Source organism: Esox lucius, chromosome 4 (assembly GCF_011004845.1).
Source record: "Esox lucius isolate fEsoLuc1 chromosome 4, fEsoLuc1.pri, whole genome shotgun sequence".
In the NCBI taxonomy this organism is placed as follows: Eukaryota; Metazoa; Chordata; class Actinopteri; order Esociformes; family Esocidae; genus Esox; species Esox lucius.
In genome coordinates this window covers 3,180,950-3,208,890 of record NC_047572.1, presented here as the reverse complement: position 1 = coordinate 3,208,890, position 27,941 = coordinate 3,180,950, and the positions used below count along the sequence as shown (strand labels likewise).

The window sequence follows — 27,941 nt, the reverse complement described above, 5'->3', positions numbered from 1 at the left end:
CATGCTGGAAGACCCAGCCACGACCCATCTTCAATGCTCTTACTGAGGGAAGGAGGTTGTTGGCCAAGATCTCACGATACATGGCCCCATCCATCCTCCCCTCAATACGGTGCAGTCGTCCTGTCCCCTTTTGCAGAAAAGCATCCCCAAAGAATGATATTTCCACCTCCGTGCTTCACGGCTGGGATGGTGTTCTTGGGGTTGTACTCATCCTTCTAATTCCTCCAAACACGGCGAGTGGAGTTTAGACCAAAAAGCTCTATTTTTGTCTCATCAGACCACATGACCTTCTCCCATTCCTCCTCTGGATCATCCAGATGGTCATTGGCAAACTTCAGATGGGCATGGATATGCGCTGGCTTGAGCAGGGGGACCTTGCGTGCGCTGCAGGATTTTAATCCATGACGGCGTAGGTGTTTCTAATGGTTTTCTTTGAGACTGTGGTCCCAGCTCTCTTCAGGTCATTCACCAGGTCCTGCCATGTAGTTCTGGGCTGATCCCTCACCTTCCTCATGATCATTGATGCCCCACGAGGTGAGATCTTGCATGGAGCCCCAGACCGAGGGAGATTGACCGTCATCTTGAACCTCTTCCATTTTCTAATAATTGCGCCAACAGTTGTTGCCTTCTCACCAAGCTGCTTGCCTATTGTCCTGTAGCCCACCCCAGCCTTGTGCAGGTCTACAATTTTATCCCTGATGTCCTTACACCGCTCTCTGGTCTTGGCCATTGTGGAGAGGATGGAGTCTGTTTGATTGAGTGTATGTACAGGTGCAGTTAATACAGGTAATGAGTGGAGAACAGGAGGGCTTCTTAAAGAAAAACTAACAGGTCTGTGAGAGCCGGAATTCTGACTGGTTGGTAGGTGATCAAATACTTATGTCATGCAATAAAATGTAAATTAATTATTTAAAAATCATACTATGTGATTTTCTGGATTTTTGTTTTAGATTCCGTCTCTCACAGTTGAAGTGTACCTATGATAAAAAATGACAGACCTCTAAATGCTTTGTAAGTAGGAAAACCTGCAAAATCAGCAGTGTATCAAATACTTGTTTTCCCCACTGTAGTTAACCGATAACCTATTGATTTACCGAACATGAACACAGCTCGTAAAACGTGCAGAGTTACAAAATGTAAAGAACGTTGGAGCTTTCACATTTGCAAAAAGCACAATGTGACCATATCATAAGTAATGCCATAATTCACAATCAAAATACGACAACACAGCTGCTGTTTGGATCTAGTAATAAATAGCAATGGCTTCATCCTTTGTGACAAACATCCCCTATTCATTCTATTGTTCTCATCTTTGAAGCAGAGTGAAGTGTTAAGACCTGTGGTCTGCTTTAAGTCAGTCTTGTCTCTGGAATGCCATTAATTTAGTCCCAATAAACCCTGCAGCAACCAAGAATTGTGAGACTTCCAAACTTTACTCTAGTTCTAGTTATTGGAGCTTTACTGTATTGTCTCATTACTGTATTGTCTCAATACAGTCTGATTACTGTATTGTTTACAGTGAAGGAATACCGAAAAATGTGTGTTAGTATATTAGAGAAACACTGTTTATGTAAAAGGATTTTTTCTTTCCTGAAAGGATAAGCTTTAACTCTGGTTTTATAAGTGTATACATTTTAGCACACCTTCTTACCATTCTTTTAAACCAAATGTATTTGCGGTCTATTTTGGGAGCTCATCAAATGAGGTAAGTAACAATCAATCTCATATTTGCAATATTACATCTATTTACAATACACTAACAGGCCAAGACTGAGTCAAGAAAAAAAAAGTTTAATATCCAAGTTAATAAAACCAAAAATGTTACAAACACACTTTTCTGCATAACCTCAAAATGGCAGCAATTCATTTCATGTACATGAAATACAGTAAGCTGTGTGTTTCAGCTCTGCTATTATTATATTTTTATTAGCTTTATTTGTATTCTACTTTTTGGGAGGGTATCAAGAGCTTGTTAGACCATGAGATGTTGCAGCCTAATGTCGTCAGGGTGAGCGAGGCCTGTAGTGGGACCTTTGGGAAGGGAGAGTCCTGACAGAGACAGAGCCCTCTTTGTGCTCTGGCGCCCCTGCCCTGGTGGCCTGAAACGGGCCAGGACCGCCGAGGGACCGGCTTTCCTCCAGGTCAGAAGTGTTCTGTCGACAGCTCATTGATCACAGCTCATCTTGTCACCCGACCGTTCCTCCCAAACACACGCGTGGACACGCACGCGTCCACATGAGCACACGTGCAAACCCTCATCTCAGACTTTCAAACAAAATCAAATACTCCACAGTGCCCTGTAAAACAACACTGAGCATGGTCTTACTCCCCTGTGAGCGGGTGTGAAATGGTAAAGCCGTACAGTGGTAACAGGGATGTTGGAGGCGGGGGTTGGACTGAGGAGTATGAGGCCGTCAGTGCCACAGTAAAACACAGGGGCGTAGGGCCTCGCGGAGTCGGTTACCGGGCTCCAAGGACTCGTGAATGTGAACAAAAGGCCCAGTACAGAGCCGACCGCACAAGACGCTTCACCGGGGGTTTCACTGGCCATGTCCTCAGAGCTATCCTGTCGCAGTTAAACTAAGTGGGCTTTTATGGGCGAGTTGTAATACCCAGAGGTACTATGAGCCATACTAATCATACAGCCCAGTAGAAGCCTTCATAATTACACACATCACATCCTAAGACACAATCATGCAGTTCCCTGTAAGGCAATATTAATTACAGCGGTCATCCACTCCAAGTAAAGCCACAATACAAAGTGCAACTGTTTTCTCAATAACAACAAAATGAACGGCCCCCAACATTGGTCGCTGGTTAAGATTTAAATGCAACATTGCTATAAAAGACCAGGAGGAGATGCATCTTGTCCCAATCCCAAATAACAGGAGAAAACACAAGATCAAGGTGACTCTAGCAAATTCAAAGCAGCGTCGACCAATTATACAGCACTCTGTAGGCTTAGTATAGGCATTCCTCCATATCAATGTTGTGGAGAAACCAAAGGGATAAAACACAGTTTGACCGTGATGATGGCTCCAGGCTGCCGTTGGGTCAGGTGCCTAAGCTGGGCTTCGCTGTGCAACTTAAATGGGCCGTGACTTACCACACAAGAAGGTACCCGAAGACTGATCATCTACTGCATGTGCAAAAATATTTGCTTTATGGATGGCTAAAATGAATGAGGACTTGTTACTGACATGTTCACAATGGCCAACGTTTTTCCATTGGTTGCCTGGCTGGCTTATCTGCAACAAAGTGCTAAACCTTAGCATTCATCGTCATCCTCCCACATCTTTATTGAAACCTGAATCTTTAATTATCACACAGAGACTTCTTTAGAGCCAAAGGGGCCTGCTCCGTTAGCTAATGTGGTCGTTCTTCGAATCCAATACAATAAACATTCAATCCAACCCGTGTTTCCCTTTAATAAAACATAAGGAAGAAGAAAAAACAGGAAACGCTGGACTTGCTGTATACTGTAAACATTCCAAATCTTTAGCTGACCGTGTGCCATCCTTTACCAGCATATATGGTATATATACCGTATAATGTTTTACAGTGACGAACCTGCGGTCACCCACCCCACTGCGCAGCATAGACATTGCTGACGTGTGCTGGGGTGGGATGCAGTGAGGGGGAGGTGGAGGGTTGGGTGGAGGGTTGGTGGGCAGGGGTCTGAAGGACTGGGCTTTTGTCCCACCACATGTCTATTGTGGATAAACCATCCCCTTGGGGGCAATTAGGACCTTTTAGTTTGTTGTAAGAGGACCTAAGTACGGGCGGGTCGAGCCAGGAAAAACATTTCTGAGCTAAACCAAAAACAGAAGCACATTGAGCTTTTTTCGGGGCTCCTGGACTTCTGAGCATCTCTCTATAAAGCAATGTGCAGGTCTACACTGAACAGACAGGATCTGTGTGGCCGCATTACTGGGGCAGGGGGTTGAGGAAAGCGAGGGGAGAGGAGGGGTGGGGGCCCTCAAACTCCACCCTGGGCATTGCTTAGAGGGCAAACATCTCTGCCTGAACAATGTTCGTGGCAGAGAGATGTTATATGAGAACCAAGTTTTGAGAAGTGGGCCTTTCGGATTCTCCCATTGCGGCTGAAATGGCAGCTGTAAAGAAGTGTACGTTAGGTAACCGTACGCGGAAAGGTCTGCTGTGCCGTGCCAAAGGTAAACACAAATATTATACACTAGAGTGATAAAGAGCCAATAAAAAGACACAAATGTAAATGGCAGGGAAAGTAAACGTGTTTGTTCAAACCTTTGAAAACAGAAGCAGGAGACTCTTCAAGTCTCCCACTCAGCGTGCAGGCTGAGTGGGAGACTTGAAGAAAGAGGGAGTGTGCTTGGGTCAGTGTAAAAGCAAAGGAGAGAGAAAGAGAGAGAGAACATGAGAGGGAAAAAAATAGTGTAAACTCACGGTGCAGGAGCCCTTATCTCGCAGCCAGAGGAGGGGAACATTTCCCATGGCCAGCCAGGGTGGATCTGCCGTGGTAAAAAGCGTCAGAACCTCTGTGCTAAAAGGCATGAGCGATGAGAAGGGGTTAAGAGAAATGAACCCATTTAAGTCACCCATATAAGGGTTGTGGGAGCTCATGATGGATGTCCCCAAAGTTCCTAAGGGATAGCAAGCAAGAAAGGTGGGAGGGGTGGATGGGTGTCTAGTGGGTTCTGTTAAAGAAAAGTTGGCTTGATAAACTGCAGAATAAAACAAGGGTTCCAGTGTCAGCATAAACATGCCACTTACTAAATACATTCAATAAATTGAAAGAAGGTAATTACACATTTCTGCGATTTTACATGTTTGCATGTGTTTCCTCAGCTTGAAAACAGTCATGGACGAGGAGAGACTCCAATGCACACTGTTTTTTTAAACTGGCCACTGCAAACAATTAGCAACATTACAATTTAAGTATACATTTCTTATGTACATAAATCTTCATGTGTTCCAGTAATACATTGTGTTTGCTAATCCAAGTTAATAATTTTAACTTGAAATTGTGCTGATTAAAGAAGCAAAATAAAACTGGCCTTCTTTAGACTAGTTGAGTATCTGAAGCAACACACTTGTTTTTGCCCCCATTTATCATGAGCTGAACTCAAAGATCTCTATGTACACAAAAGGCCTATTTCTCTCAAATATTGTTCACAAATCTGTCTAAATCTGTGTTAGTGAGCACCTCTCCTTTGCCGAGATAATCCATCCACCTCACAGGTGGGGCATATCAAAATGCTGATTAGACAGCATGATTATTGCACAGGTGTGCCTTAGGTTAGCCACAATAAAAGGCCACTCTAAAATGTGCAGTTCCATCACACAACACCTATTCATTCTATTGTTCTCATCTTTGAAACAGAGTGAAGTGTTAAGACCTGTTTAAGTGGTTTGCTTTAAGTCACTCTTGTCTCTGGAATGCCATTATTTTAGTCCCAATAAACCCTGCAGCAACCAAGAATTGTGAGACAACCAAACTTTACTCTAGTTCTAGTTATTGGAGCTTTACTGTATTGTCTCATTACTGTATTGTCTCAATACAGTCTCAATACTATATTGTTTACAGTGAAAGAATACGAGAGGAATACCGAAAAATGTGTGTTAGTATATTAGAGAAACATTGTTTATGTAAAAGGAGATTTTTTTTTCCTGAAGGGATAAGCTGTAACTCTTGGGAAAATAAAAAGGGTATATATTTTAGCACACCTTCTTACCATTCTTTTAAACCAAATGGTGTGCCTTAGGCTGGCCACAATAAAAGGCCACTCTAAAATGTGCAGTTACATCACACAGCACAATGCCACAGATGTCACAAGTTTTGAGGGAACAGGCAATTAGCATGCTGACTGCAGGAATGTCCACCAGAGCTGTTGCCCGTGAATTGAATGTTCATTTCTCTACCATAAGCCGTCTCCAAAGGTGTTTCAGAGAATTTGGCAGTACATCCAACCAGCCTCACAAACGCAGACCATGTGTAACCACACCAGCACTGGACCTCCACATCCAGCATCTTCACCTCCAAGATCGTCTGAGACCAGCCACCCGGACAGCTGCTACAACAATCGGTTTGCATAACCAAAGAATTTCTGCACAAACTGTCAGAAACCGTCTCAGGGAAGCTCATCTGCATGCTCGTTGTCCTCATCGGTGTCTCGACCTGACTGCAGTTCGTCGTCGTAACCGACTTGAGTGGGCAAATGCTCACATTCAATGGCGTCTGGCACTTTGGAGAGGTGTTCTCTTCATGGATGAATCCCGGTTTTCACTGTACAGGGCAGATGGCAGACAGTGTGTATGGGGTCGTGTGGGTGAGCGGTTTGCTGATGTCAACAATGTAGATTGAGTGGCCCATGGTGGCAGTGGGGTTATGGTATGGGCAGTGTGTTATGGAAAACGAACACAGGTGCATTTTATTGATGGCATTTTGAATGCACAGAGGTACCGTGACGAGATCCTGAGGCCCATTGTTGTGCCATCCATCCATGACCATCACCTCATGTTGCAGCATGATAATGCACGGCCCCATGTTGCAAGGATCTGTACACAATTCCTGTCAATATCCCAGGAGAAGGGACCCACAATGCAGGAGGGGCATGTCCTTAGGCAGTTCTAGGCAGTTCTATGCACAGGGGTGGAGTCTGGGATGAGTCCCGTGCTGCTGGTAGAGGACCGCCCCCACCCCGATCTCGGATGCATCCACCTCGACTGTGAAGAGCTTGAGCAGGTCCGGGTGACGTAGTAGGGGAGCGTTGTGAATCTGCCCTTCAGGTCGAGGAAGGCGTTCTCTGCCTCTGGGGTCCGGTGGAGGCGCTGTGGTTGGCCTTTCAGCAACAACGTGAGTGGCGTGGCGATGGTGCTGAATCCCCAGATGAACCAGCGGTAGAAGTTGGCAAATCAGCTGAAGGCCTGTAGTTCCTTGATGGTCTTCTGGACTGGCCATGACCTCACCGCCTCCACCTTCAGCTCCTCCATCTGGACGCCCTCCCGAGTGATGCGGTACCCAAGGAAGGAGACGGTGGGCTGGTTGAATGAGCACTTTTTCGCCTTTCATGTACAGCTGGTCGAGTAGACGTTGTAAGACAGCATGGACATGGGCCACCAACACAGTATCAAAGGATTGCTTGACATCTACACAAATTACGTATTACAAAATCATGACATGCACACATGAAGGGCATTTTTTTTCGTGTACAGGACACGATTTTCTTAATGATTCATGTCATATACAAATCTAGTTTTAATGTATATTACACAACTTTCTTTATAATTCCTTTCAACAACAGCTTCAGTTTTTCATGTGTATTACACGATCGTCTTGCATTTAATACAATACACTGGCTATTGATCCCACACTTACTGTAGCCAGTTTGCTCAAAAACTGCAAGATATTTATTTGGAACACATTTGATCTGGGAATGGATGGGAATACATTTCAGGCTGCATAACGATGGTCCCAGTACAGGCTGTGTGTGCGGTAACAGAAGAATTAACAAACAATTAATTATTTCAATTAATTATTTCATGAAAAATTGTGTCATGTACATAAAAAGTGGTTGCCATAGGAAGAAAATTGGGTCCTACACATGAAGAAAATCCCTTTTACGAGTACATGTCACAACTTTCTAATAAGAAATTTGTGTTATACTGTGTTGGGGCCACATGCTCCAGGTATGTTGGTCAGTACACCAGGATGTCGTTGATGTACACTACCACATACCTCCCAAACATATCCCAGAACACCTTGTTCAAGAAGGACTGGAACACTGCAGGGGGTTGTCTAGCCCATATGGCATGACTAAATACCCATAGTTGCCCCACCCCGTGCTGAAGGCTGTCTTACACTCGTCTCCCTCCTGGATCTGCACCAGGTTGTAGGCACTCCGGAGGTCAAGTTTAGTGAAGAAGTGCATGTTGTTCTGCCCCTGGTAGTCAATGCAGGGCCAAAGCCCCCCGTCTTCCTTCTTGACGAAGGAGAAGCTCATTGAAACAGTGGAGGTGGAGTGGCGTATATGTCCCTGCCGCAGCATTTCCTTGATGTACGTCTCCATGCCATCATTTTTGGCAACCGAGAGGGGGTAGATCCGGGTTCGGGGGGCACGGCCTCCCGAACCCGGATCAACTGAGGGCGCAGTCTCAGGAATGGTGAGGAGGGAGACACTTGGCCTTTTCGCTGGAAAACACCCCGCTTAATTCTGCGTACTCCAGCGGGATGTTGGCTGCGAGGGCACCCTCCGGGCTTTCCACCGAAGTAGCCCCACACGTGATGGTCAAGCAGGTCCTCCGACACTCCGGGGACCATACCAGGATCTTCCGCTTGCTCCAGGCGATGTTGGGGTTGTGTTTCTGGAGCCACGGAAGACCCAGGATGATGGGGTGTATGGACGACGTCATCACCATTTATTCCAGTCTCTCTCGATGGCAGCCATTGATTGTCCGTGTGAGCGGTCAGGCGGGTCTCGTGGGTAATGGAACCGGACCCCACGGGACGGCCATCTAAAGCCTGGATGTGCATCGAGGACCTCAAACGGTGCAACAGCAGCCTGAGATCAGATACCAGGGAACGGTCGATGAAGCTCCCAGCAGCTCCGGAGTCAATCAGGGCTGTGGATGTATGAGAGGGAAAGCCACCAGACAACACCACCGAGCAACAGAAAGGGCCTGCTATATTATGTAAGTGCAAGGCACCTACTGTGCCAGCCAGCACAGCCTGGCTACTCACCTCCTTCCTGCTCTGTGCCTGGGCTGAGGCACTCCCCTTCTGGAAGTGCCCCTTCTCACCTCAGAACAGGCACAGACCACACTGACTCTGTTGCTCTCTCTCCTCTGTGGTGAACTTCATAATCCCCAGTTCCATGGACTCCGAGTCATCCCAAGAGGGAGAGGGATGGGGGCGGCGTGCAAAACGGTAACGGTCGCGAAGCTGCCTGTCAATGGCAATGGCCCAGGCGATGTAGGTGTCCAGCGGCATGGAAGCACTACCACACGCCAGCTCCATCTGGACCTCAGTCCACAGTCATCTGCGGAAAAATTGGCAGTAGAGCCAGCTCATTCCAGCCAATGGATGCCGCCACCATCCGGAACAACAACGCATACTCCGAGGCTGTGCCGTTCCCTGCCTAAGGCACCTATGCCGCCACATGGTCGATAACGGGAGGAGGAGCAACACCGGTTGGCTTAATAGGGCTCTCCCCTCCCGACCGTGCTGCCATGTGCGACATCACCTCGCCAAACGCTGTTACCAATCCAGCGATCTGTCCCTCCATGGCGCTGAGTCTATCCTTTAGATCTGATGAACAACCCGAGGCTCCAACCCGATCTCCGTGCCCACCCTGACTCATCTCGAACTAGGCAGTGCAGGGAAAACGAATAGAAAACCTGAAAGCAAACAAACTGATTGAAAAAAAAGGGGGGGGGGTTGCCTCTATGGTGGCAGGTTATTCTGTGAGGTGCGAGGGTAGTGAATGCGTAAAATGGAGAGGCAAAAACTAAACTAACACGGAGAACAAACGGCTAGTCTCTCCTTTTAATGGCAAAAAACACAACCACACAGTCTCCAACAGGACAAACACAATAACCTGTGAGGTGCGAATGAAAATGAGCAACCTAAATAGACAACATGATGACTAACTCAAGACAGCTGTGAGGGTGTGTTGGGTGCGCTGCTGCCATCTGCAGCCGGCGGTTAGTACACCGGCAAAGGTGGAGCGCCGGGGGCGAGAGAGCGTGCAGCGCCACGCAGAGCAGCCATCACACATTAGTGTCTAGTTTGAGAAGTAGACGCCTCAACTGGCAGAGGTAAAATGGTGTCGAGGCCTACAGCCACAATGCTAAAGCATTAAAAGAACCCAGGAGCACAGTGGGCTCCAACGTGAAATGAAAGAAGTATGGAACCACCAAGACTCTTGCTAGAGTTGGCCGTCCAGTCAAACTAAATAATCAGGCAGGGAGAAGACTGATGCTCTGTTAGTGTGGCTATTGGGTTCTTAGAGTTTCTCTGCAGAAATGGGAAAATCTGCCAGAAGGACAACCTGTATTACTACATCAATCAGGGCTTACTGGTAGCGTGAATAGACCAAAGCCACTCCTGAGTAAAAGGAAGGACTCTGAAAGCAAGAGCAAAAAGATTGTCTAATGAAATGAAAATCAAACTACACTGCTCTAAAGAATTTGGGGAACACTTAAATCAAACATCAGGTCTCAATGAACGAAAAATATTAAAGACCAAAATCTTGACTATATTGTGTAATTCACTGAGAACAAAAATTACGTAACAACGGTCAATGGAAACCAAAATCACCAACAAACTAAGGGCTGGATTCAAATCCACACCGCAAATCTAAGTAAACAATTGAAATCACAGGATGTTCCAACTGAATTCCATCATGGTAACTCATAATGTGACTCCGTAGTGTGTATGCCCCCCATGTACCTGTATGCACAAGGTCTGTGCATGCTCCTGATGAGACGGCAGATTACTTGATCTCCTCCCAGAGCTGGAACAGGGCATAATGACCTCCTGGAAAGTCTGTGGTGCTACTTGGCGGCGTTGGATGCACCGATACATAACGTCCTAGAGGTTCTCAATTGGATTCAGGTCTGGGGAACATGAGGGCCAGTCATTGGCATCAATGCCTTCGTCATCCAGGAACTGCTCACACTGTGCTGCACCAGGAGGAACACAGGGTCCACTACACCAGCATAAGGTCTGATGATGAGTCTGAGGATTTCGTCCTGGTACCTAACAGCATACAGGGTACCGTTGGCTAACACGTGGAGGTTTGTGTGACCCTCAAAGGATATGCCTCGCCAGACTATCACTGACCCACCGCCAAACTGGTCATGTTGGGTGATGTTGCAGGCAGCATAACGTTCACCACAGTGTCTCCAGACTCTTTCATTCTGTCACATGCGCCTCAGTATGAACCTGCTCTCATCTGTGAAGAGAACGGGGAGCCAATGGCAAACCTGCCAATTCTGGTGTTCTCTGGCGAATGCCAATCGAGCTGTTGGGTGCTGGGCTGTGAGCACAGGTCCCACTAGAGGATGTCGGGCCCTTTTACCACCCTCATCGAGTCTGTTTCTGACAGTTTGGTCAGAAACATACACACCATTAGCACGCTGGAGGTCATTTGGTAGGGCTCTGGCAGTGCTCCTCTTTTGGGCCGTGGTCTTTTTTTCTTTTTTTTCTTTTTTTATTATATTTGTTGGTGCAAATCAGTCATCAATGTCAACCAAGTCAATTGTGAATACTGCCATTAATAGCATCATTTCTGCACCGCCTCTTTTCCCACTGTTTTTTCTCCTAATGCATAATTTCACACTCATTCAGACAAATAAAAGACACAAAATACAGACAAACACAATAATATGTAAATGGTGCATCATTCCTTGCTTTAACATCCAGGAGATGTGAGGGCCCAAGCTCCAGGAAAAACACAAAACAATGCAAACAGTGCATTTGTCTGACTGACACACGACAACCTCCCCAGACCTGAAAAGCATCATGTTCTTTGTCTAGTCATTGTGCTCTTTGTTCAGCACAGATCCTGTTTCTGGGTTACATACACATGTACCTCAGGTATGTATATTGGGGATTGTGGCCAGATGCACGACTGTGCCTGGTTTAAGTTGTCCCAACATCACAGTTGGGATCTTACCTGTCACTGGCTAACCAGCCCTCTTCACTGGCCACACTTCAGGTCACATATCGGAGAGGATGTAATATATGTCGCAAGAGTACTTCTCGAGCAGCCCGTAGCTCACAGCAGTTTTATTATGTGTTACAATAAAACAAGAAACCATGCAAGTCTAGTTCAGCCAGCCCACAATAAAAAGTCTTGCCCCCAAGATTCGAACCAGGGTCACCCACGTGAAAGGCAGTGTTTTAACAGTTAATTGCCATTTCTGAATGATACTGATACAGTTAAACTGACTAACGTTTCTTACTAACATTCACCGTTTTAACAGCGTATTAGCCAGTAATAGGCTTTACCGGTATCTACTAACTTACTGGAATAGTCATAAGAATTGAGCAATTGCTAGTGAGTCTGCCAAAGATATTTCATTTAATGGAATAGGAACGTCTTTTTTCTTTCATGACATAACAACATACTTTTTTCTTTTATTCGTGAATGACATTAACACAATAACCATCAATAAAGGTGACAATAACAAACATTTTCATCAAGTGAAAATACAAGAGGATCGTGGAATCTACCAGAAACAATAAATAAATGACGTTGCTCTCAATAGATTCGAACTTAGGTCTTCCACATAAGAGGGATTGTCTTTAACCACTACGCCACGGCATTACACGTTTCAGCAGTCGCTAGACTCCTTTGAGGATTGTGTTAAACTGACTAACGTTTCTTATTACGTTTACCTTCACCACAGCGTCTATGAACTGTATTGCTTTTGCCACTGGCCGTTTTAACAGCTTATTAGCCAGTAATAGGCTTACTAGTATCTACTTACTTCCTAGGAATAATCATAATAATTAAGCAATTGCTGAATATGACTAGGATAGGACTGAATATGAACTTTTCCATGCCAGAAAAGTCGCAATATAACCATATACAGTTTCCGTTAAGGCTAACATAACTACTGTATGTTGTAGGCAGCAAATATGTTTGTCTATCCTGACCCAAAACGCATGCACGGATGCGTACTTAAAAAATCCACCAGAAACAGTCTTAATATAACCGTAAACTACCAGCAAAGTTTTCGTCTATACGGAAGAATTCATTATGCATACTCGGCTTTGCCTACGAGGAGATACGAACTTGGGACCTATAGTTCGCAGGTCCACTTCTCTAACCACTACGCTATTTAACAATTTATACTCCCTCAGTAAGAGCCATTAAAAAAATAATAAAATCAATATAATTTTTTTTTTACAAACCATTCCATTTTTCCAAAGAACTGTAGACAAACAAAGTGTGCTTACACAAGGAGACTGGACCTATGCACTAGCATTGAAATCAACTCGCTAACTCCACTAAAACCCCAGGGAGGGATCCGCAAAGACGCGCCATTTTTTGCTGTTGATGTTTGTTGAACTACGTAACTTTTCTTATTAAGTTTTGCTCCACCACAAATAGCGTCTATGAACTGAATGGCTTTTGCCACTGGCCATTTCAACAGCTTATTAGCCATTCTTGAATTACATTGATACAATAACTACTATATCAATATAGGTGACCACAACAGACTTTTTTCGTCAACTGAAAATACGACAGAATCGTGTAGCCAGCAAAGTATTTGTCTATCCTGAACAAATCCTAATCTCCACCAGAACTGTTATATTTTTATATATATTTTGTGTATTCCCCAGAGAAAGCTCAAAACTCACTTTTCCTTTGTTAAGCATTCAGGTTTGAGGTTCAAATATATTTTGGATTGCCTGAGTGCATTGTGTTTGTTCAACAATAAAATAAATCTTGAAGAATACGATTTGCCTAATAATTGTACACGCAGTGTAATCTAAGCATTTTTTTGTTGGCCAGAATTCTGTAAAACAATTAAAACTGAAAGGCTCTCAGTGACACATCAACAGTTGTTTTATATACTAGTCGATACACTTGGTGCCATATCAAAAAGATTTTCCCAAATGTTTTGAATTCTGTAGGGTGCTGCAGTCTGGTTTTTTGTAGCAAGATGGAAGAGATACATTTTACGGTTTATGTTAGTCAGGTTTAACCATGCTTGATTTTTAATAGGTGGGCGACCAGGAGATACATTTCTTTCAAGTTTTAATTTTCTTTCTCCATTTATCTGGTATGGCTGCAATGAGTTGGTTATACCTCTGAAGTGAGCATGTTTCACCATATGCTTGTTTGAGTTGCTCATGAGTGATACGTTTCCCATCTTTGTTTGTGATGTCTTTAAGAAACAAGACACCCTTCTTGTACATTTTTTCAATGAAAATTGGTCTATCAGTTCAAAATGGCACACTTTAATATGTAGCATGGCAAAGATCCCATCTTTAAACATGGGATGGGGCTGTCTTATTAGTCTACTGGAGAAACACAGTGTAAAAAACAAAAAGTGTAAATAAACTGTAATTTCCTGGCAGCTAAGGTGCCGGAAAAATAACGTTAAAAAAAGATTTATGTTGTAAAACTACATAGTGTAAAATTACATTATTAATCTGTAGAAATACAGAAATTTACTTTACTTCAAATAAATTTCACAGCAAGAATACATTTTCTCCACCAAAATGTCTACCTTTTGTTGCTGTCATCAAGAGCTTTTATGCATTTATACATCAGCTATTTGTATTTTGATGACTCACGCCTTACCAACTTCTACCAGACACAATCTTGGCAGAAATATTATTATTTTCTATGGCACACAAACATGACCGTAATCCCCAAAAAATATTCCAAAGGGTAACACTGTACATAAAGAACTAGATGGCAAAAAAAAAAACAAAGCTCTGTCACCTTCATATAAATTACAACAAACACAAACATTAACAAAATTAACTGCCACACAGCATGCTGGGATATCAATAATGAAACAGAAATACTCTGGATTTATAAAGTTTCTTTTTGTAAACTGCAAATCAAAGTCTGTGGAAAAACAGATCATTCTTGTGTTTCCTGATAACAGACATTTCCAGTTATTTTACAGGACAAATGTTAAATGAAGGTTTTAATGCGTAATTTAAAACACTGTCATTCATTACTGTCATTCTGAAATAGAAAATGATATGTCAAATTTAAAGTAAATTACTTTTTACACTGCAGTTTGAATTCAGATTCTGATTCAAAGCTCTGAAACTTATTAGCTTTACCTCACCCGTTTCATATTCATTATAAAAAAAAAAGGTTTTATTTTAACTGGCTTCCCATTCCAGAAAAAAATCTAATGGCCACTCCAGAACCTTTAGCTTTTTCTGCTGAAACCACTGGAGTGTCAACATGGCTTTGTGCTTAGGGTCATTGTTGTGCTGGAAAGTCCAAGAGCGTCCCATGTGCAGCTTTCATGCAGAAGAATGCAAATTGTCTGCCAGTGTTTTCTCATAACATGCTACATTCAGCTTGCCATGAATTTTCACAAGATTCTCTGTGCCTTTTGTGCTCAAATACCCCAAAAAAACAGTTAGCAACCACCATGCTTCACAGTGGGGATGGTCTTCTGTTCACTACAGGCCTTGTTGACCCCTCTCCAAACATAGCGCTTATGGTTGTGACGACTATTCTGGTCTCATCACTCCAAATTACAGTCTGCCAGAAGCCTTGAGGGGTGTCAAGGTGATATCGGGCATATTGTAACCAGGCTTTTTTGTGGCATTGGCGCAGAGAAAGCTTCTTTCTGGCAACCTCGACCATTCAGCTAATTTTTCTTCAAGTATCGTCGTATTGTTCTCCTTGAAACAACCACACCGTCTTTTTCCAGAGCACCCTGTATGTCTCCTGAGGTCACCTGTGGGGTTTTCTTTGTATTCTGAACAATTCTTCTGGCAGTTTTGGCTGAAATCTTTCTTGGTCTACCTGACCTTGACTTGGTATTAAGAGATCCCAGAATTTTCCACTTCTTAATAAGTGATTGAACAGAACTGACTGGCATTTGCAAGGCTTTGGATATCTTTTTATATATTATTCCATCTTTATAAAGTTCCATTACCTTGTTTTGCAGGTCTTTTGACAGTTATTTTCTGCTCCCCATGGCTCAACATCTAGCCTGCCCAGTGCATCCAAGTGAGAGCTAACAAACTCATTGACTATTTATACACAGACACTAATTGCAATTTAAAAAGCCACATGTGTGGGAAATTCACCATTAATTCCCATTTTCACCTGTGTGTGTCACCTCGTGCGTCTGTAACAAGGCCAAACATTCAAGGGTGTGTAAACTTTTGATCAGGGCTATTTGGGTGATTTCTGTTATCATTGTGATTTAAAAAGGAGCCAAACAACTAACTGATAATAAATTGCTTCATCTGATCACTATCCATAAATAAAAAAGGAAAAAAAATTGCATGATCAAGCATATTTTTAAAATCATTGCCAAAATTTCACAATTTCTGCCAGCGTATGCAAACTTTTGAGCACAACTGCAGCTAGATGCATTCCTGTCCAAGGTTTTCATATGCGAACGACCTTGGTAATTTTCCTGTCAAAGTTACTAGAAACAAGATTTTCAATATTTTTGGGAAGATGTATACCAAGGACATCCACTTCCCCATCAGCCCATTTGATTGGAAGTTTAAATGGAACATCCTTTAATGATCCAATGCGTAAGTTGGGGGTTTCTTTGAGATAATTTTGGAGTTCCTGTATTGAAGATGTAAAAATGTTTTAAAATATTTTTCACAATTTTCCATCCAGTTGGCTTTGTTTTTATAATAGGCGAGGTTTGATCGTTCCTGAATTATAGACTCCATTTCTTTTTGTTTCAATTTTTATTTGTTTTGTATATTGCTTTGATTGTTTCAACTACTATCTAACTAAACTATAAGATTATCTTTCCTTTGCCAGGTATTTTTGAATGATTCATCCTTGACTGAACTTCCAGTATCCTTGTCTTCTTGGGAATTCAGTCAGAGTGAAGTTTATGCCAATCAAATGGTGATCTGAGCACATTATATCATCACTTATTAAATATTGGGAACAGCTGAGAATGCAAGGAGAAAATAGTTCAGATGGCTGGCCTGAGATAGGGTGAGATATACTTGGAGGAGGCTGTCTGGCTTTTTTGACGTCCATACATCAACTAGATCGTCTGTGTCCATCATTTCAGTAATTTAAGTACCTGTGGGTGAGATTTTGTTGAGTGATGGCCTTTGAGATCCTTTGACATATTAAGGACAGTGTTGTAATCCCCCACCACTATAACATTATTATTAATGTTTTTAAAATTTACAAGATATCTGTAAATGTCTGCTAAGAAGTGTGGCTCATCATTGTTAGGAGCATAGAAGTTATTAGCCATAACTGTTCATCATCTAGTTCCAAGTAAAGAATGATCTATCTTCCATGCGTGTCTTTAATGTTAAGTGTTATTTCTACACAGACATGTCTTTAAGTTACTTCAGGCTAGTCTAAGTAAAGTCTCAAGTCACTGCATGCAAGTCCAAGTCAAGTCTCAAGTTGCAATTTTTGGGGATTATTTATTTTATGGGCTTTTTAAATCAGCAGTTGATAATCTACTACACTAATACATTTAATTTATTATAGCAAACATGCATTTTATGTTTAATTGAAGTATGATCATGCTGAGGCTGGGGCCGGCCTATTCTATCTGCCATTAGCCAAATTGTCTGACTATTTTACATAGGTTAGCCATGAGCAAAAAAGCTATTTGTGTTCTGAATGGTTATATGTGTTAGCTAGTTATTAGCTACTGTAACTAACTTGCTGGCAAAGATTAGAAACAGGCCCAATTCTTGACAGCGAGCTAACATTATTTACCTTCCAAGGCATGAGTTCAATGACTACAAGTCCAAGTCAAGTCTCAAGTCTTTTGAAAAGATTGCAAGTATATTTATTGGTGACTTAAGTGCGACTTGATTCCAAGTCTGCGACTTGAGTCACCAACTCTGCCTTTAAGTCTGCTATATTGCATACTAAAATCACAACCCCCTTAGAATTTGAGAGACCATGATCATAGTATATATGCCCTTCCCATTTCTTTTGCCATACCTGTTCATCAGAAATTTTTGAACGAGTTTCCTGTAGGCAATATATGTTGTAGTCTTTCTCCTTTAACCATGTGAATATAAGTTCTTTTTTGTAATCAGCTATGTCATTGCAGTTATAACTTGATATACTAAGCTCACCAACCATTAAAATAACTAGGTGTAGATAATGTGTTTATATAATTCTATTAGCTAAAAGACAGGACTGGTTAGGGGTATGGTGTTTATGCAGGTTCGGTGTGGCATTTTGTTGTATAATATATGCTCTTTTTCCATCTGCTCGTTCACTTTTTTGCATGGGGTAAGGTATTCGTCTCTGGTCATTTATTTCTCGTGAGAACTGATCGTTCATGCCGAATTATGTCCCTTTGAGTTCTCTGCCTTTATTCTTAATAATTTCCTTTTGTTTGTAGTGTCTAAAATGTACAATGATTGTACAGTCATGGGCACTAGTTGACATTGTTCCGTGATCTTAGCCTATGCACCCGGTGAAATGGGGGTGGTTTTACTGTTGCCTCTCCAGTGCACCTGTTGTCACTTTCATTTTAACCAAAACAGGGGACATTGATTGATAATCACTTATGGGCAGATTAATATACCTGAAGTTTGATTGACTTGGTGTTATACGTGATGATTACATGTTCCCTTAATTTTTTTTGAGCAGTGTATTAGACATGAGTGCCAACAGCTACATCTGGCAAAAACAACACAGTGCTCATCACCTGGCATATTCAATCCCTACGGTGAAGCATGACATTGGGAGCATCATGCTACGGGTAGGTGTCTCAGCGACAGGGACTGGGAAATTAGTTGGGATTTGAGAAAAGGATAAATGGAGCAAAAAACCGAGAGGACATTGAAGAAAATCTGATCCAGAGCCCACAGGATCTAAGACAGGTGGAAAGATTCCCCTTTCAGCATAACAATGACTCAAAGCACATAGCAAAGAAAATGTTGTGAATGTTCTTGAGTGGACCAGCTAAATCAGTGGTTCCCAACCAGGGGAACTAGGACCCCTGGGGGTACTTGAAAACACTCATGACACCATAGACTTACTAGTGAAATTAACATGAGGGGGTATTTCAGAGGTACTGAAAGCAGTGCAAAAACATTTTGGAGGCACAGTAACTGAAAAAGGTTGGGAGACACTGAGCTAAATCACAGACTTCAACCCCATTGAAAATCTGTTTGGAGACCCAAAGATAGCAGTTCACAGACGCTCTCCATCTAATCTGACAGAAATTGAGAGGATCTACAAAGGAAATGTCAAGAAACTGCCCAAATCCAGGTGTGCAAAGCTGGTAGACATTTATCCAAGACTTGAAGCTGTGATCACTGCCAAAGGTGCTTATATGGAATAAAGTTTCTGAATACTTCTACACAAGACATATATTTTATTTTCAATTGGCACACATTTCTAAAAATGTAAATTCCCTTTGTCATTATGGTGTATTGTGTGTAGACTGATTTTTTATGATCAATCATACTGTAACTGTAGTGAAGGGGTCTGAATAGTTTAAAAAAGGAATACTCATCCAATCTTCATTGACAGACCATGGGGAAAAAAAATAATGCTATTAGACATTTCCGGGTTTATGGTCCTTGGGCATTACTGTGAATATTTTCATTGCTATTATCCCTAAAATATATAATCTACTCTTTTTTGGCTCTATATTCCAAATATGTGGCTTAAAATGAAACAATTATAAGAGGTTAAAAACTATAAACATTGATGTTATTTGTATATTGTTTTAAACATTGTGGAAATGATAAACAAATTATTTATAGTCCTCTTATTTAAGGGCACCTAACGTATTGGGACTGATTAATATAATGTCCAAATTTAGCACTTGTCTTTGGCATTTGGTCACATGACCTTTGCATACAACAACTGCCTGAAGTTTGCAACTCCCCCAGGTGCTCTCCAGTGATCCTCTGCCAGGCCTATATTGCAACCATTCTCAGCTGCTATTTGTTTGATAGGTCAACAATGTAATCAAATACTTATTCAGCAAAGGAATTTGCTTGTGAAAACAAACCCTTCCTAATAATCACAATTGTAAAGATTTCAACAACATTTTTTGCCATTGTGAAAAAGAAACTGGCATTACGTCAACTACTGTGGGTATCCATGTGCGTCCTCAGTAAGACTTAATTGGCTTCCTCCCTGAATTGTTACAAGTGGTCCCACTATTTAATACAACACTCTGAGCAGCATGTGGTGGGCAAACGGTTGCAACGGGTTGCATGACGGCAGGCTTACAAGCACACAAACCCTACCCTGCCATTCTAAGCAGACAAATGGATAGGCTTCCCTACAATCCAATTGGCAAAGGAGGCTGGTCAGTCGAGCCAGGGTAAGGAGAGGAGGTAAAAAAAAGGCAGTTAAATGTGAATATCAGTTAAAGGGACAGTCCAACCTAGATAAATTTTTGGGCAAGATTTCGCTTACCCTGAGTTGTTCTGGAGTTGCGGAAACTTACTTTAAAACACTTCAGAACTAAGACTAGTGGTGGTGTTGTTTATGCTGTCAAATGTTGTATTCCTTAAAACAATGTTTTCATTATAGCTACATAAATCTCATTTTCAACTGAGCTGGTACTTCCTACGTTTACCGGTAAGAATACACGTTTGTCAGTTTTCGTCAGTGTACTGTCAAAAAAGTCGCAACAGATTACTGAATTTAGCTTGAAGCATTTTTTGAGTTTGTTTCCACTTGCAATGCAGCTTGTGTGGCTCAGGAAGCACAGTTTCAATTCACAAATTTGGAAAATGCTAATAATGCTAATTCCAGGCTGGGACAGAGGTGAATAATGGCTTGTTGTGAATAATGACTCCATGGGCCTTTTAGAACAACTCAGGGTAAGCGTAATTTCACCCAAATATGAATCTTGGTCGAACCACCGCTTTAAGTTTCTGAGCTCAAATGTGGCTAAATAAACTAAACAAGGATGATGGGTGGTTCTTAATTTAGGATCAACAGCTTAGCATCGAATAACTGGTCTGGGTAATTTTGCAGAAGATTTACACTCTTAAGGCTATACTCAAGACATCCAAAACCACCTCTGATTCGATAACATGATGTAACACAAACAGTACATGATAAGTGAGAGGGAAACATGAAGGGGGAACAACACTAAAACACGCCGGAGCCTAAGAGAAGTGAAGGGAATCTCCCAGAAGACGTGCCCCCTCATAAGTATAAATCTGTATAGTGCAGATTGTGTGGTCACAAGCTCCTGGTTAGGTCTGTCCTTCTATTTTGGTTGTCATAAACAGGGTCTGAGAATTGCTTGATGCTTCACTCATTTAAGACTTCATGGGAACCTACAAAACAAACTTTCTCCCCTCCACCCACAAGAACACTGTATATTTTGCGTCCCATTCATTGTAATTGGGTGACGGCCGGGCACTCGTTAAAAGAAAAAGAGCACAATGATACTTGGAGGGGCTCTTCAACAAAAGAGCAAGAAAAAGCAGGGGGGACCCAGAAAGCAAAACAGAAATGTCTGTGTGGTCAATTCCCATAAGATAGCTAGACTAACTCGCTCTTCATACCCTCAGGAGGGGAAAAAAAGTCTGTGAGAGGTTTCAGGGATTCATAAAGTCTTGTTAGGTAATTGATTGCTCCTGGAAGGGCAATCTGTGCAGGATTTTGTTTTTCTTCTTTACGGACCATAGGAGCCAAAAACACATGAGGGCGATTCTCAGCAATACGACCATTAAGGGCGGACTGACTAAACGAGCGAGGGGGGGAACCTTGACAGTGGGGTATACACTGCTTAAACACATTACAGTACGCATGCTACGAAAACGCACTTACACACACGTATACACAGACAGACTCAACGGTGGTATACAACATCTAGCCTAAATACAGAGGCGCCTGCCCGCTAGGCCCCAGGGCATTAAGAGATGCGTTCTAATGCCACGACAGGGAAAACACGAGCTAGACAGGCAAATTAAGCCCTGACCCAAAAGCCCCCGTTGAGTAACGTTAGTGAAGGGGCTTCCTGTGTAGGAACCACTCTGTAAGTTGTTCATCATCGGGGTAGGAGTTTCTTTTTTCAAGACTGGACAGTCGACAACCATCATTACGTGCAGGGCTGTGTCTGCATGAGTGTAGTTTTACAATAACATGGCTGCAGCAATGTCTCCCCATCTGTCAGAGGGGATGTTTAAAGAAGAGAGTCATCATTATTAGTCTTTGTTTTCCAGGGGACACATTTTCTTTTTTTATGGTGGGGGCAGGTTGTCTGGTTATCATCTTAGATCCTCTCCTCATCCAAAGTCGGACAGGGCCTGCAAGATTGGGGGGGTGAGTACAGCAAGGGGGCACAGATAAGCAGTGCCCCACAGCCACCACATCAGGGCTTTAAATCACAGAGGGTCACTCTTAGGAGCACACAGATATTGCCGTTCCCATCGCCCAAGTTACCCTGCTCTTTGCTATCAAGCTGCTTATCGCAGCATATCAATATCCTTGAGGCCAAACATCCAGGCATATCTGGTATTATTATCAGCCGTACACTCCTACACAGACAGGCATGCCAGGCAGAGGATTGGAGACGGGACGAGAAATGAATAATCAAGAACCTTAGCAGACAAGTCAAAGTGCAGCATCTAGTAACACAGACACATTTTCAATGTTTGTTAATTTAGCACATGCCCTTTCCCAGACTTACACTCAGGACAAATTGGGGAAAAGTGCTTTGTACATATTGTTCACCTTGTCATGTTGGGGATTCAAACCAGAGACCTTCCAGTTACTAGACCATTGCAATAACCACTAGGCTTCAGCTAAACTGTAGAAAGAAAGAAAGAAAGCATGTGTTGTGTATGTGTCTTCCCGTGTGTACATACTGGTGTAAGTATTCTTGTGGGGACCAGAATGCCTAAAAGGTTAGAAAACCAAGTAAATTTGCAAAGAATCTTTTTTGGGTCCCACACAATTAGTAAAACAAATGTATGTTTTCCAGTTACTTATTTTCATCAAAATTAGCTCCTGCCAAAGCGGCAGGTACTCTTCCAGGCGACCAAAACAAAACATGACAAACAACAGAACACTGATATACTGATTGTGTACTATTATATACTATTCGATAATAATCCTAAACAATGGCATATTTTGCAATGTGAGGACATTTAACTAAAATGGAAAATGCTATTTTAAGATTGAGGTTAAGGTTAGAATTAGGATTAGGAAATAAATGTAAGTTTCAATTAAAGTTAGAATTTGGGTTTCAGGGTTGCGATTAGGACAAGGGTTTGTATTAGTTTTTAGTTAAAGATGAAGTCTGGGACTATTTCTTAAAACGTCCTTATTTTGGGCTGAATGTGTAATATGTTGTTTAAATGTGCATTTATACATGCATAATATATGGGCTATGATATCTCAGTCAGCAAGGAAATTTAAAGGTGGTTTTGATGACATTTGGAACATTTTAGCACATAAATTACAGTTTTGAGAGACCCATTTTAGCTCAATAGTGCCACTTACAACAAATGGCCAAATATCCCAGAATGCATCTTTGTTTAAAAAATAGATATATGTCAAATGTGAACACAGCTTTCAAAAAGTATAGTAAAACAAGAGTATATGTGTGTTTGTGTGTGCGTGTATATGTGTGTTGTGTGGGCATGAACACAGATGCATGTGCATATGGATGTCAGACTCTGCTTTAGACACTCACTTTTGTTGCCCACCAGCAAAACCACAGGCTGGACATCCGACTCTTCATTGGCCTTTTTGACCATGCTGTACCAGTCCTCCAGATTCTCAAAGCTCTGGTAGTTTGTAATGTCGTACACTAGAAGAACACCCTGAAAAGCAATACCACAAAGAATTTAAAATAGTGTGATCACCACTTTCCAAAACAACATTTGACAGGATGAGAACAAACATGCCAGAGATCAAATGTGGTCAACTAAGCAGTAGGGGGCACTAGTGTCTGAGTGAAGCCAGTTGAGACTCTCTAGTTACCACACACACACACAAACATGCACACGCACACCATAAGGAGTTTCCACCTATTAGGACTCTCTCTTAGCTTGCCTGGTGTTAGCGATTATCTATATTGTTGTTAACAGATAAGGAAAAACACGCTAAGAGCATACGAGCCACTCTGCCTACGATACAATGTCTCTGTCTGTGGGCATCAAGGCGAGGGAGACCACAGAGTTTTGTTAACCCTTTTGTCTGTGGCAAAAGGGTGGCTCTGCAGTCTGAGTGAAGATAAAAAGGGGTGCTTTAAATGCTATATCTCTTCCCTGCCCTCCCATGATCAAACCCATGCTAGAGCAGTGCGTGCATGTGCACACCGGAGGCACTGTCTTAGACCACTAGGATCAACCAAGGCCAATAAAGAAGGGATTTTCAAGTATGACGCTGCAAGCGGTTGTAGCGCAAAACAGCGTTGAAGCACCCATGCAGATCATCACTCTCCCTTGGTCTTAGCAAAAGCCATTATAGAGAGAAAAGTGGAAGCAGTTGCAAAGCAAAGCACGAAAGGTATGTGTCAGAATAACCACATAATTAAGGCTGGGGCTGCTTTACCGGTTTACGTGTAAACAGAAGTGAAAAAAGTCTCAAATAATTGTGTCATAGCTTTGCTCTTTAACAATCCAGAAATACATCAAAAGAATCCAAAACATAAAAGCTTCCTTTCCTTTGATTACATTATCATGAAACAGAATGGACCGTCACGTCTAAAAAGAGGGGAAGCCTTGATAACATTTTGGGGGGAAAAATACAAATTAGATCATACAAATATTGAGCAGTTTTGTATCCTCATGAAAAGTTATTTTACTTTAAACTAATAAAAAATCTAAGGGCCAAAAAAACCCCTGTCAAAGTAGTATTGTGTATTTGGTCCAATATTTGGTCCAATATCCCTAACATACAGTGACTAGGCTACTGTAAAAACCTGATGCAATTGCTGTTTGCTTTGGTTTGGTTCATAAAAATATGTGTACAGTAATAAACTATGTATTTTGTCATTCACTTAATTCAAATATTTTTCTAAAAACATCTAATCTACATTAATCCTAATCCTAACCCTGTTCTTGGTCATGGCTAGCATGTCTTGTGAGCATAAACTTGTTCAATTTCTGTCGTTTCCCACTTGTTTTTACTCCAGATTCATGTTAAATCATGGTGGCATCACAATATTGTAGAAGTGCAAAACATGGTATTTCTTATTTATAGCAAAAGTGGCTCCGTCAAGATTAATTAAATGTCAATATGTAAAGAAAAAAGAAATACATGTCACTCCGGCCTTGTACCTCGTTTTAGCTCAAAGGCACCTAAGTCCCTACAGGGAATCACAAGTAGATCTCGATGGACAAGACAACAATATTCCATTACTAACCCCCCAATAACCAGACAGTGCTGACCAATTGCTCTGCCCTACATGGGACCCCCTGGGATAACCTGCAAGCCTGACCCAAACCCTGGTCACAATGACACGGCTAACTGCGAGCCATTCAAGGGCCCTTGAAGATTTTGACTGCACATATGATCAAACTTAATGCAGGTTAGAGCGACTCATCCCGAATCTGGCAAGCTAGACCATAGTTTACCCACAGCCATAAGACTGTAAATCGAATTATCTGCCGAGCACTCTCATCTGCACTGAAGAGCCCTTTTGCATTTTCACACACTAAACACATTTCCCAGCGTATTCACCCACAATCATCCAGCACATACTCAATCTCAATCACACACACTCACCAGGGAAAACGTCTCTTATTCACATGGACTTTTACACTCACACATTCATACTCAAACGTGCACATATACAGCTGCCCTGTATGCATTGTGAACCCTGGTCACTTTATTTATAATCTTGTTTACCTGTTTTTCTATTCTTTTCCTCATCAATTGTACAACTATTGAGGACTATAGCTCTTTTATGTGTGTGTTTGTAGGAAAGGGGCTGTGATGATAGTTTGTTTTCCGCCAATGCGTTGCTGACAATTCCTTTGATTGATTACTTCCCGCTGCACCTCTATCGGTGGTCATGAAAGCCCAGAAAGAGCCGGAACTTAAGTATTCTAATGTGGCTGTGATGGATGACACCTTATTGTTGTGCATGAGGGAGGGTGTGAGGTTATCACAATACTAAGACAGTACACGTAATTGCAGCATCAGGTGTAATCTCTGTCTCATTCTGCTTGAGCAAATCTACCGCTATACCTCTTCAAACAAATAGTGTCAACTGTGGCTGTGGATGACAGGTAATGGTAGTTTGCAGCAGCAACCACTTATGGATGTTGCCTAACACAGTGTGGTAAACAAACAAAACAAGCCTGCCCGCGTGTTATTGCAGTGTCAGCACAGACCTAGCTCTATTCACATGAATTAGTGCACGCCTTAGTTGGTTCATTAATAATGAGGTCGGAGGGTGTGAACGAAAGGGGAGGAAGAAAGAGATAGAGAGAAAGGTATTTCTCACTCTCACTGACAGTGTATATACAGTGAAATCCGTGTGACCAACTGAGCAGCAAAACTTGACTGCAGTCGGCACGGAGGTCCTGCTGCACTAATATTATCATAAAAGTTTAATTATCCCAGCCTAATATGGAGACACTATTACATTGTAAATGAGTTACAGCAACAGAGTTTTAAGGTGAAGAACGACGGACCACCTTGATGTTTATTGAGTGTATTTTTTACAGTAGCCTACCTGAGCACCGTAGATATATTTATCCAGCATTTTCCCTCCGATTGTTTGACCACCAATGTCCCACACTTGCAAGGTAACGTTCAAATTGCCTGAGGGAAAGAACACTTCAATATTTCAATCACATTTTCCAGCAATGACAGCAAACATAATACAAAATCATCAATATTCTGTCTGACACATTTGGTACTTTTCAGATCACCACCTATTGACTAACAAATGGCTTGCAAGTCAATCAACTGAAGAACAACAAAAAAGTTACTCAGACATGTGAAGCCAACAGTCATTTGTGATTTTTCCACCTCAGAAGTTTTGGTTGTCTTTAAGCATTCAGGAGTTTCTTTTTAACAAATCTCAAAATCTCTGGGAAATCGCAAGTAAGCGGTAACAGGAGCCTATATTTTGGGAGAAAGTTGTCCATGTACATATTGGAAAAAATAAATCAGAGATTAATCAGTTAAACAATAATTTAGCTGAAACAATAAATCAGAGATTGAAACAGCAAGGCTCTGGCAGGTCACCCAATCTCTGCATCCAAGAATAGCTAACGGGGAAATTCAGGGAATGAATAGGTATGCTTACCCTGTAATTTAAACATTCTCAATACCGTGAACGGAAAAAAAATCAGGTAACTTATTAGCCTAGGAATAGCTGTTTATGTTGTTCCGTTCTATGGCAAGCTGAGGAGAGGCTAGAGAGATATATGTAGTGTTAAGAAAAATACTGATAATCAAACACAAAAAAGAAGGAAAAGAAGACTCCTGTCCCAAATTCTGTAGGAGGGAGCTGGGAAGTGGGAGAGAGAGAGGGAAAGAGAGGGACGGGGTACAAAACCAAATCCAAATAAATATTTTCTTCCTCTGGCAAATAAAAAGGTCTGGTTGAGGAAAGAAGAGGAGGGGAGGACCAGACAGTAAGGAGTTTATTTCTGTGATGAGGTCCCTTCACTGGCATAGAACACTGATGGCTACAGCGTACCCTGTGGACACGGCTGGGCGAGCTGACCGCCACTGCAGAGTCCCCATTTCACAGAGGAAGGAAACATAAGTGTTCACAGTTACTACATCTAGACTATACAGTGTCAATGTAAAGCTACATTAAAAAGAGAGCAACGAATAACTGCATTTAATGTGACAGACTCAGAATTTTTTCAGCTTACTTGGACAATTAAAACATCACCATCTTGAGTGAAGTACATTATTTGCTTCAAAAGCAAACATTGAGAAATTGCATCATCTTCACAAAAATGCGAACTGACAAGATTAACCCAAAATATCAAGATTATTTCTACCACAAGTCAATCGCTTTCCCTCATCGCACTCGTTTAGTGGACAAGAAATCTGGAAGAGGTATGCTATTGTTCTGAAAAGCACACAGAGGAGGCTGTTGTGTGCCAATCGACCTCGCCTCACCTCTCCCCGCGTTGGAAAATGTACATTAACTTTGACAAGCCAGGCCTTCATGGTGAGAGGGGCCAGTGCTTGCTATACTCCACCCCCGCACTCCCATCTTCGAAAGACCCTTACAGCTCCATAGAGCCCCAGAGACCCACACTACACATCCAATTGAAGGCAGGGCAGTGGTCCTAAAGAAGCTCAGGACCACCCAAACTG

The 27,941-nt window shown here is 42.1% G+C and overlaps 1 protein-coding gene across 2 annotated transcripts in view; it reads right to left on the bottom strand.

Moving 5' to 3' along the window:
* Positions 1-27,941, bottom strand: part of rab28 (RAB28, member RAS oncogene family) — a 58,335-nt gene that overhangs the window by 16,290 nt on the left and 14,104 nt on the right. For both annotated transcript variants that reach the window (XM_010904263.3, XM_010904262.3), the window contains exons 3-4: positions 26,332-26,420; positions 23,338-23,467 (exon numbers count right to left, since the gene is read on the bottom strand). In XM_010904263.3, coding sequence (XP_010902565.1) covers positions 23,338-23,467; positions 26,332-26,420 — 219 coding nt within the window. The remainder of the gene's footprint in view (positions 1-23,337; positions 23,468-26,331; positions 26,421-27,941) is intronic.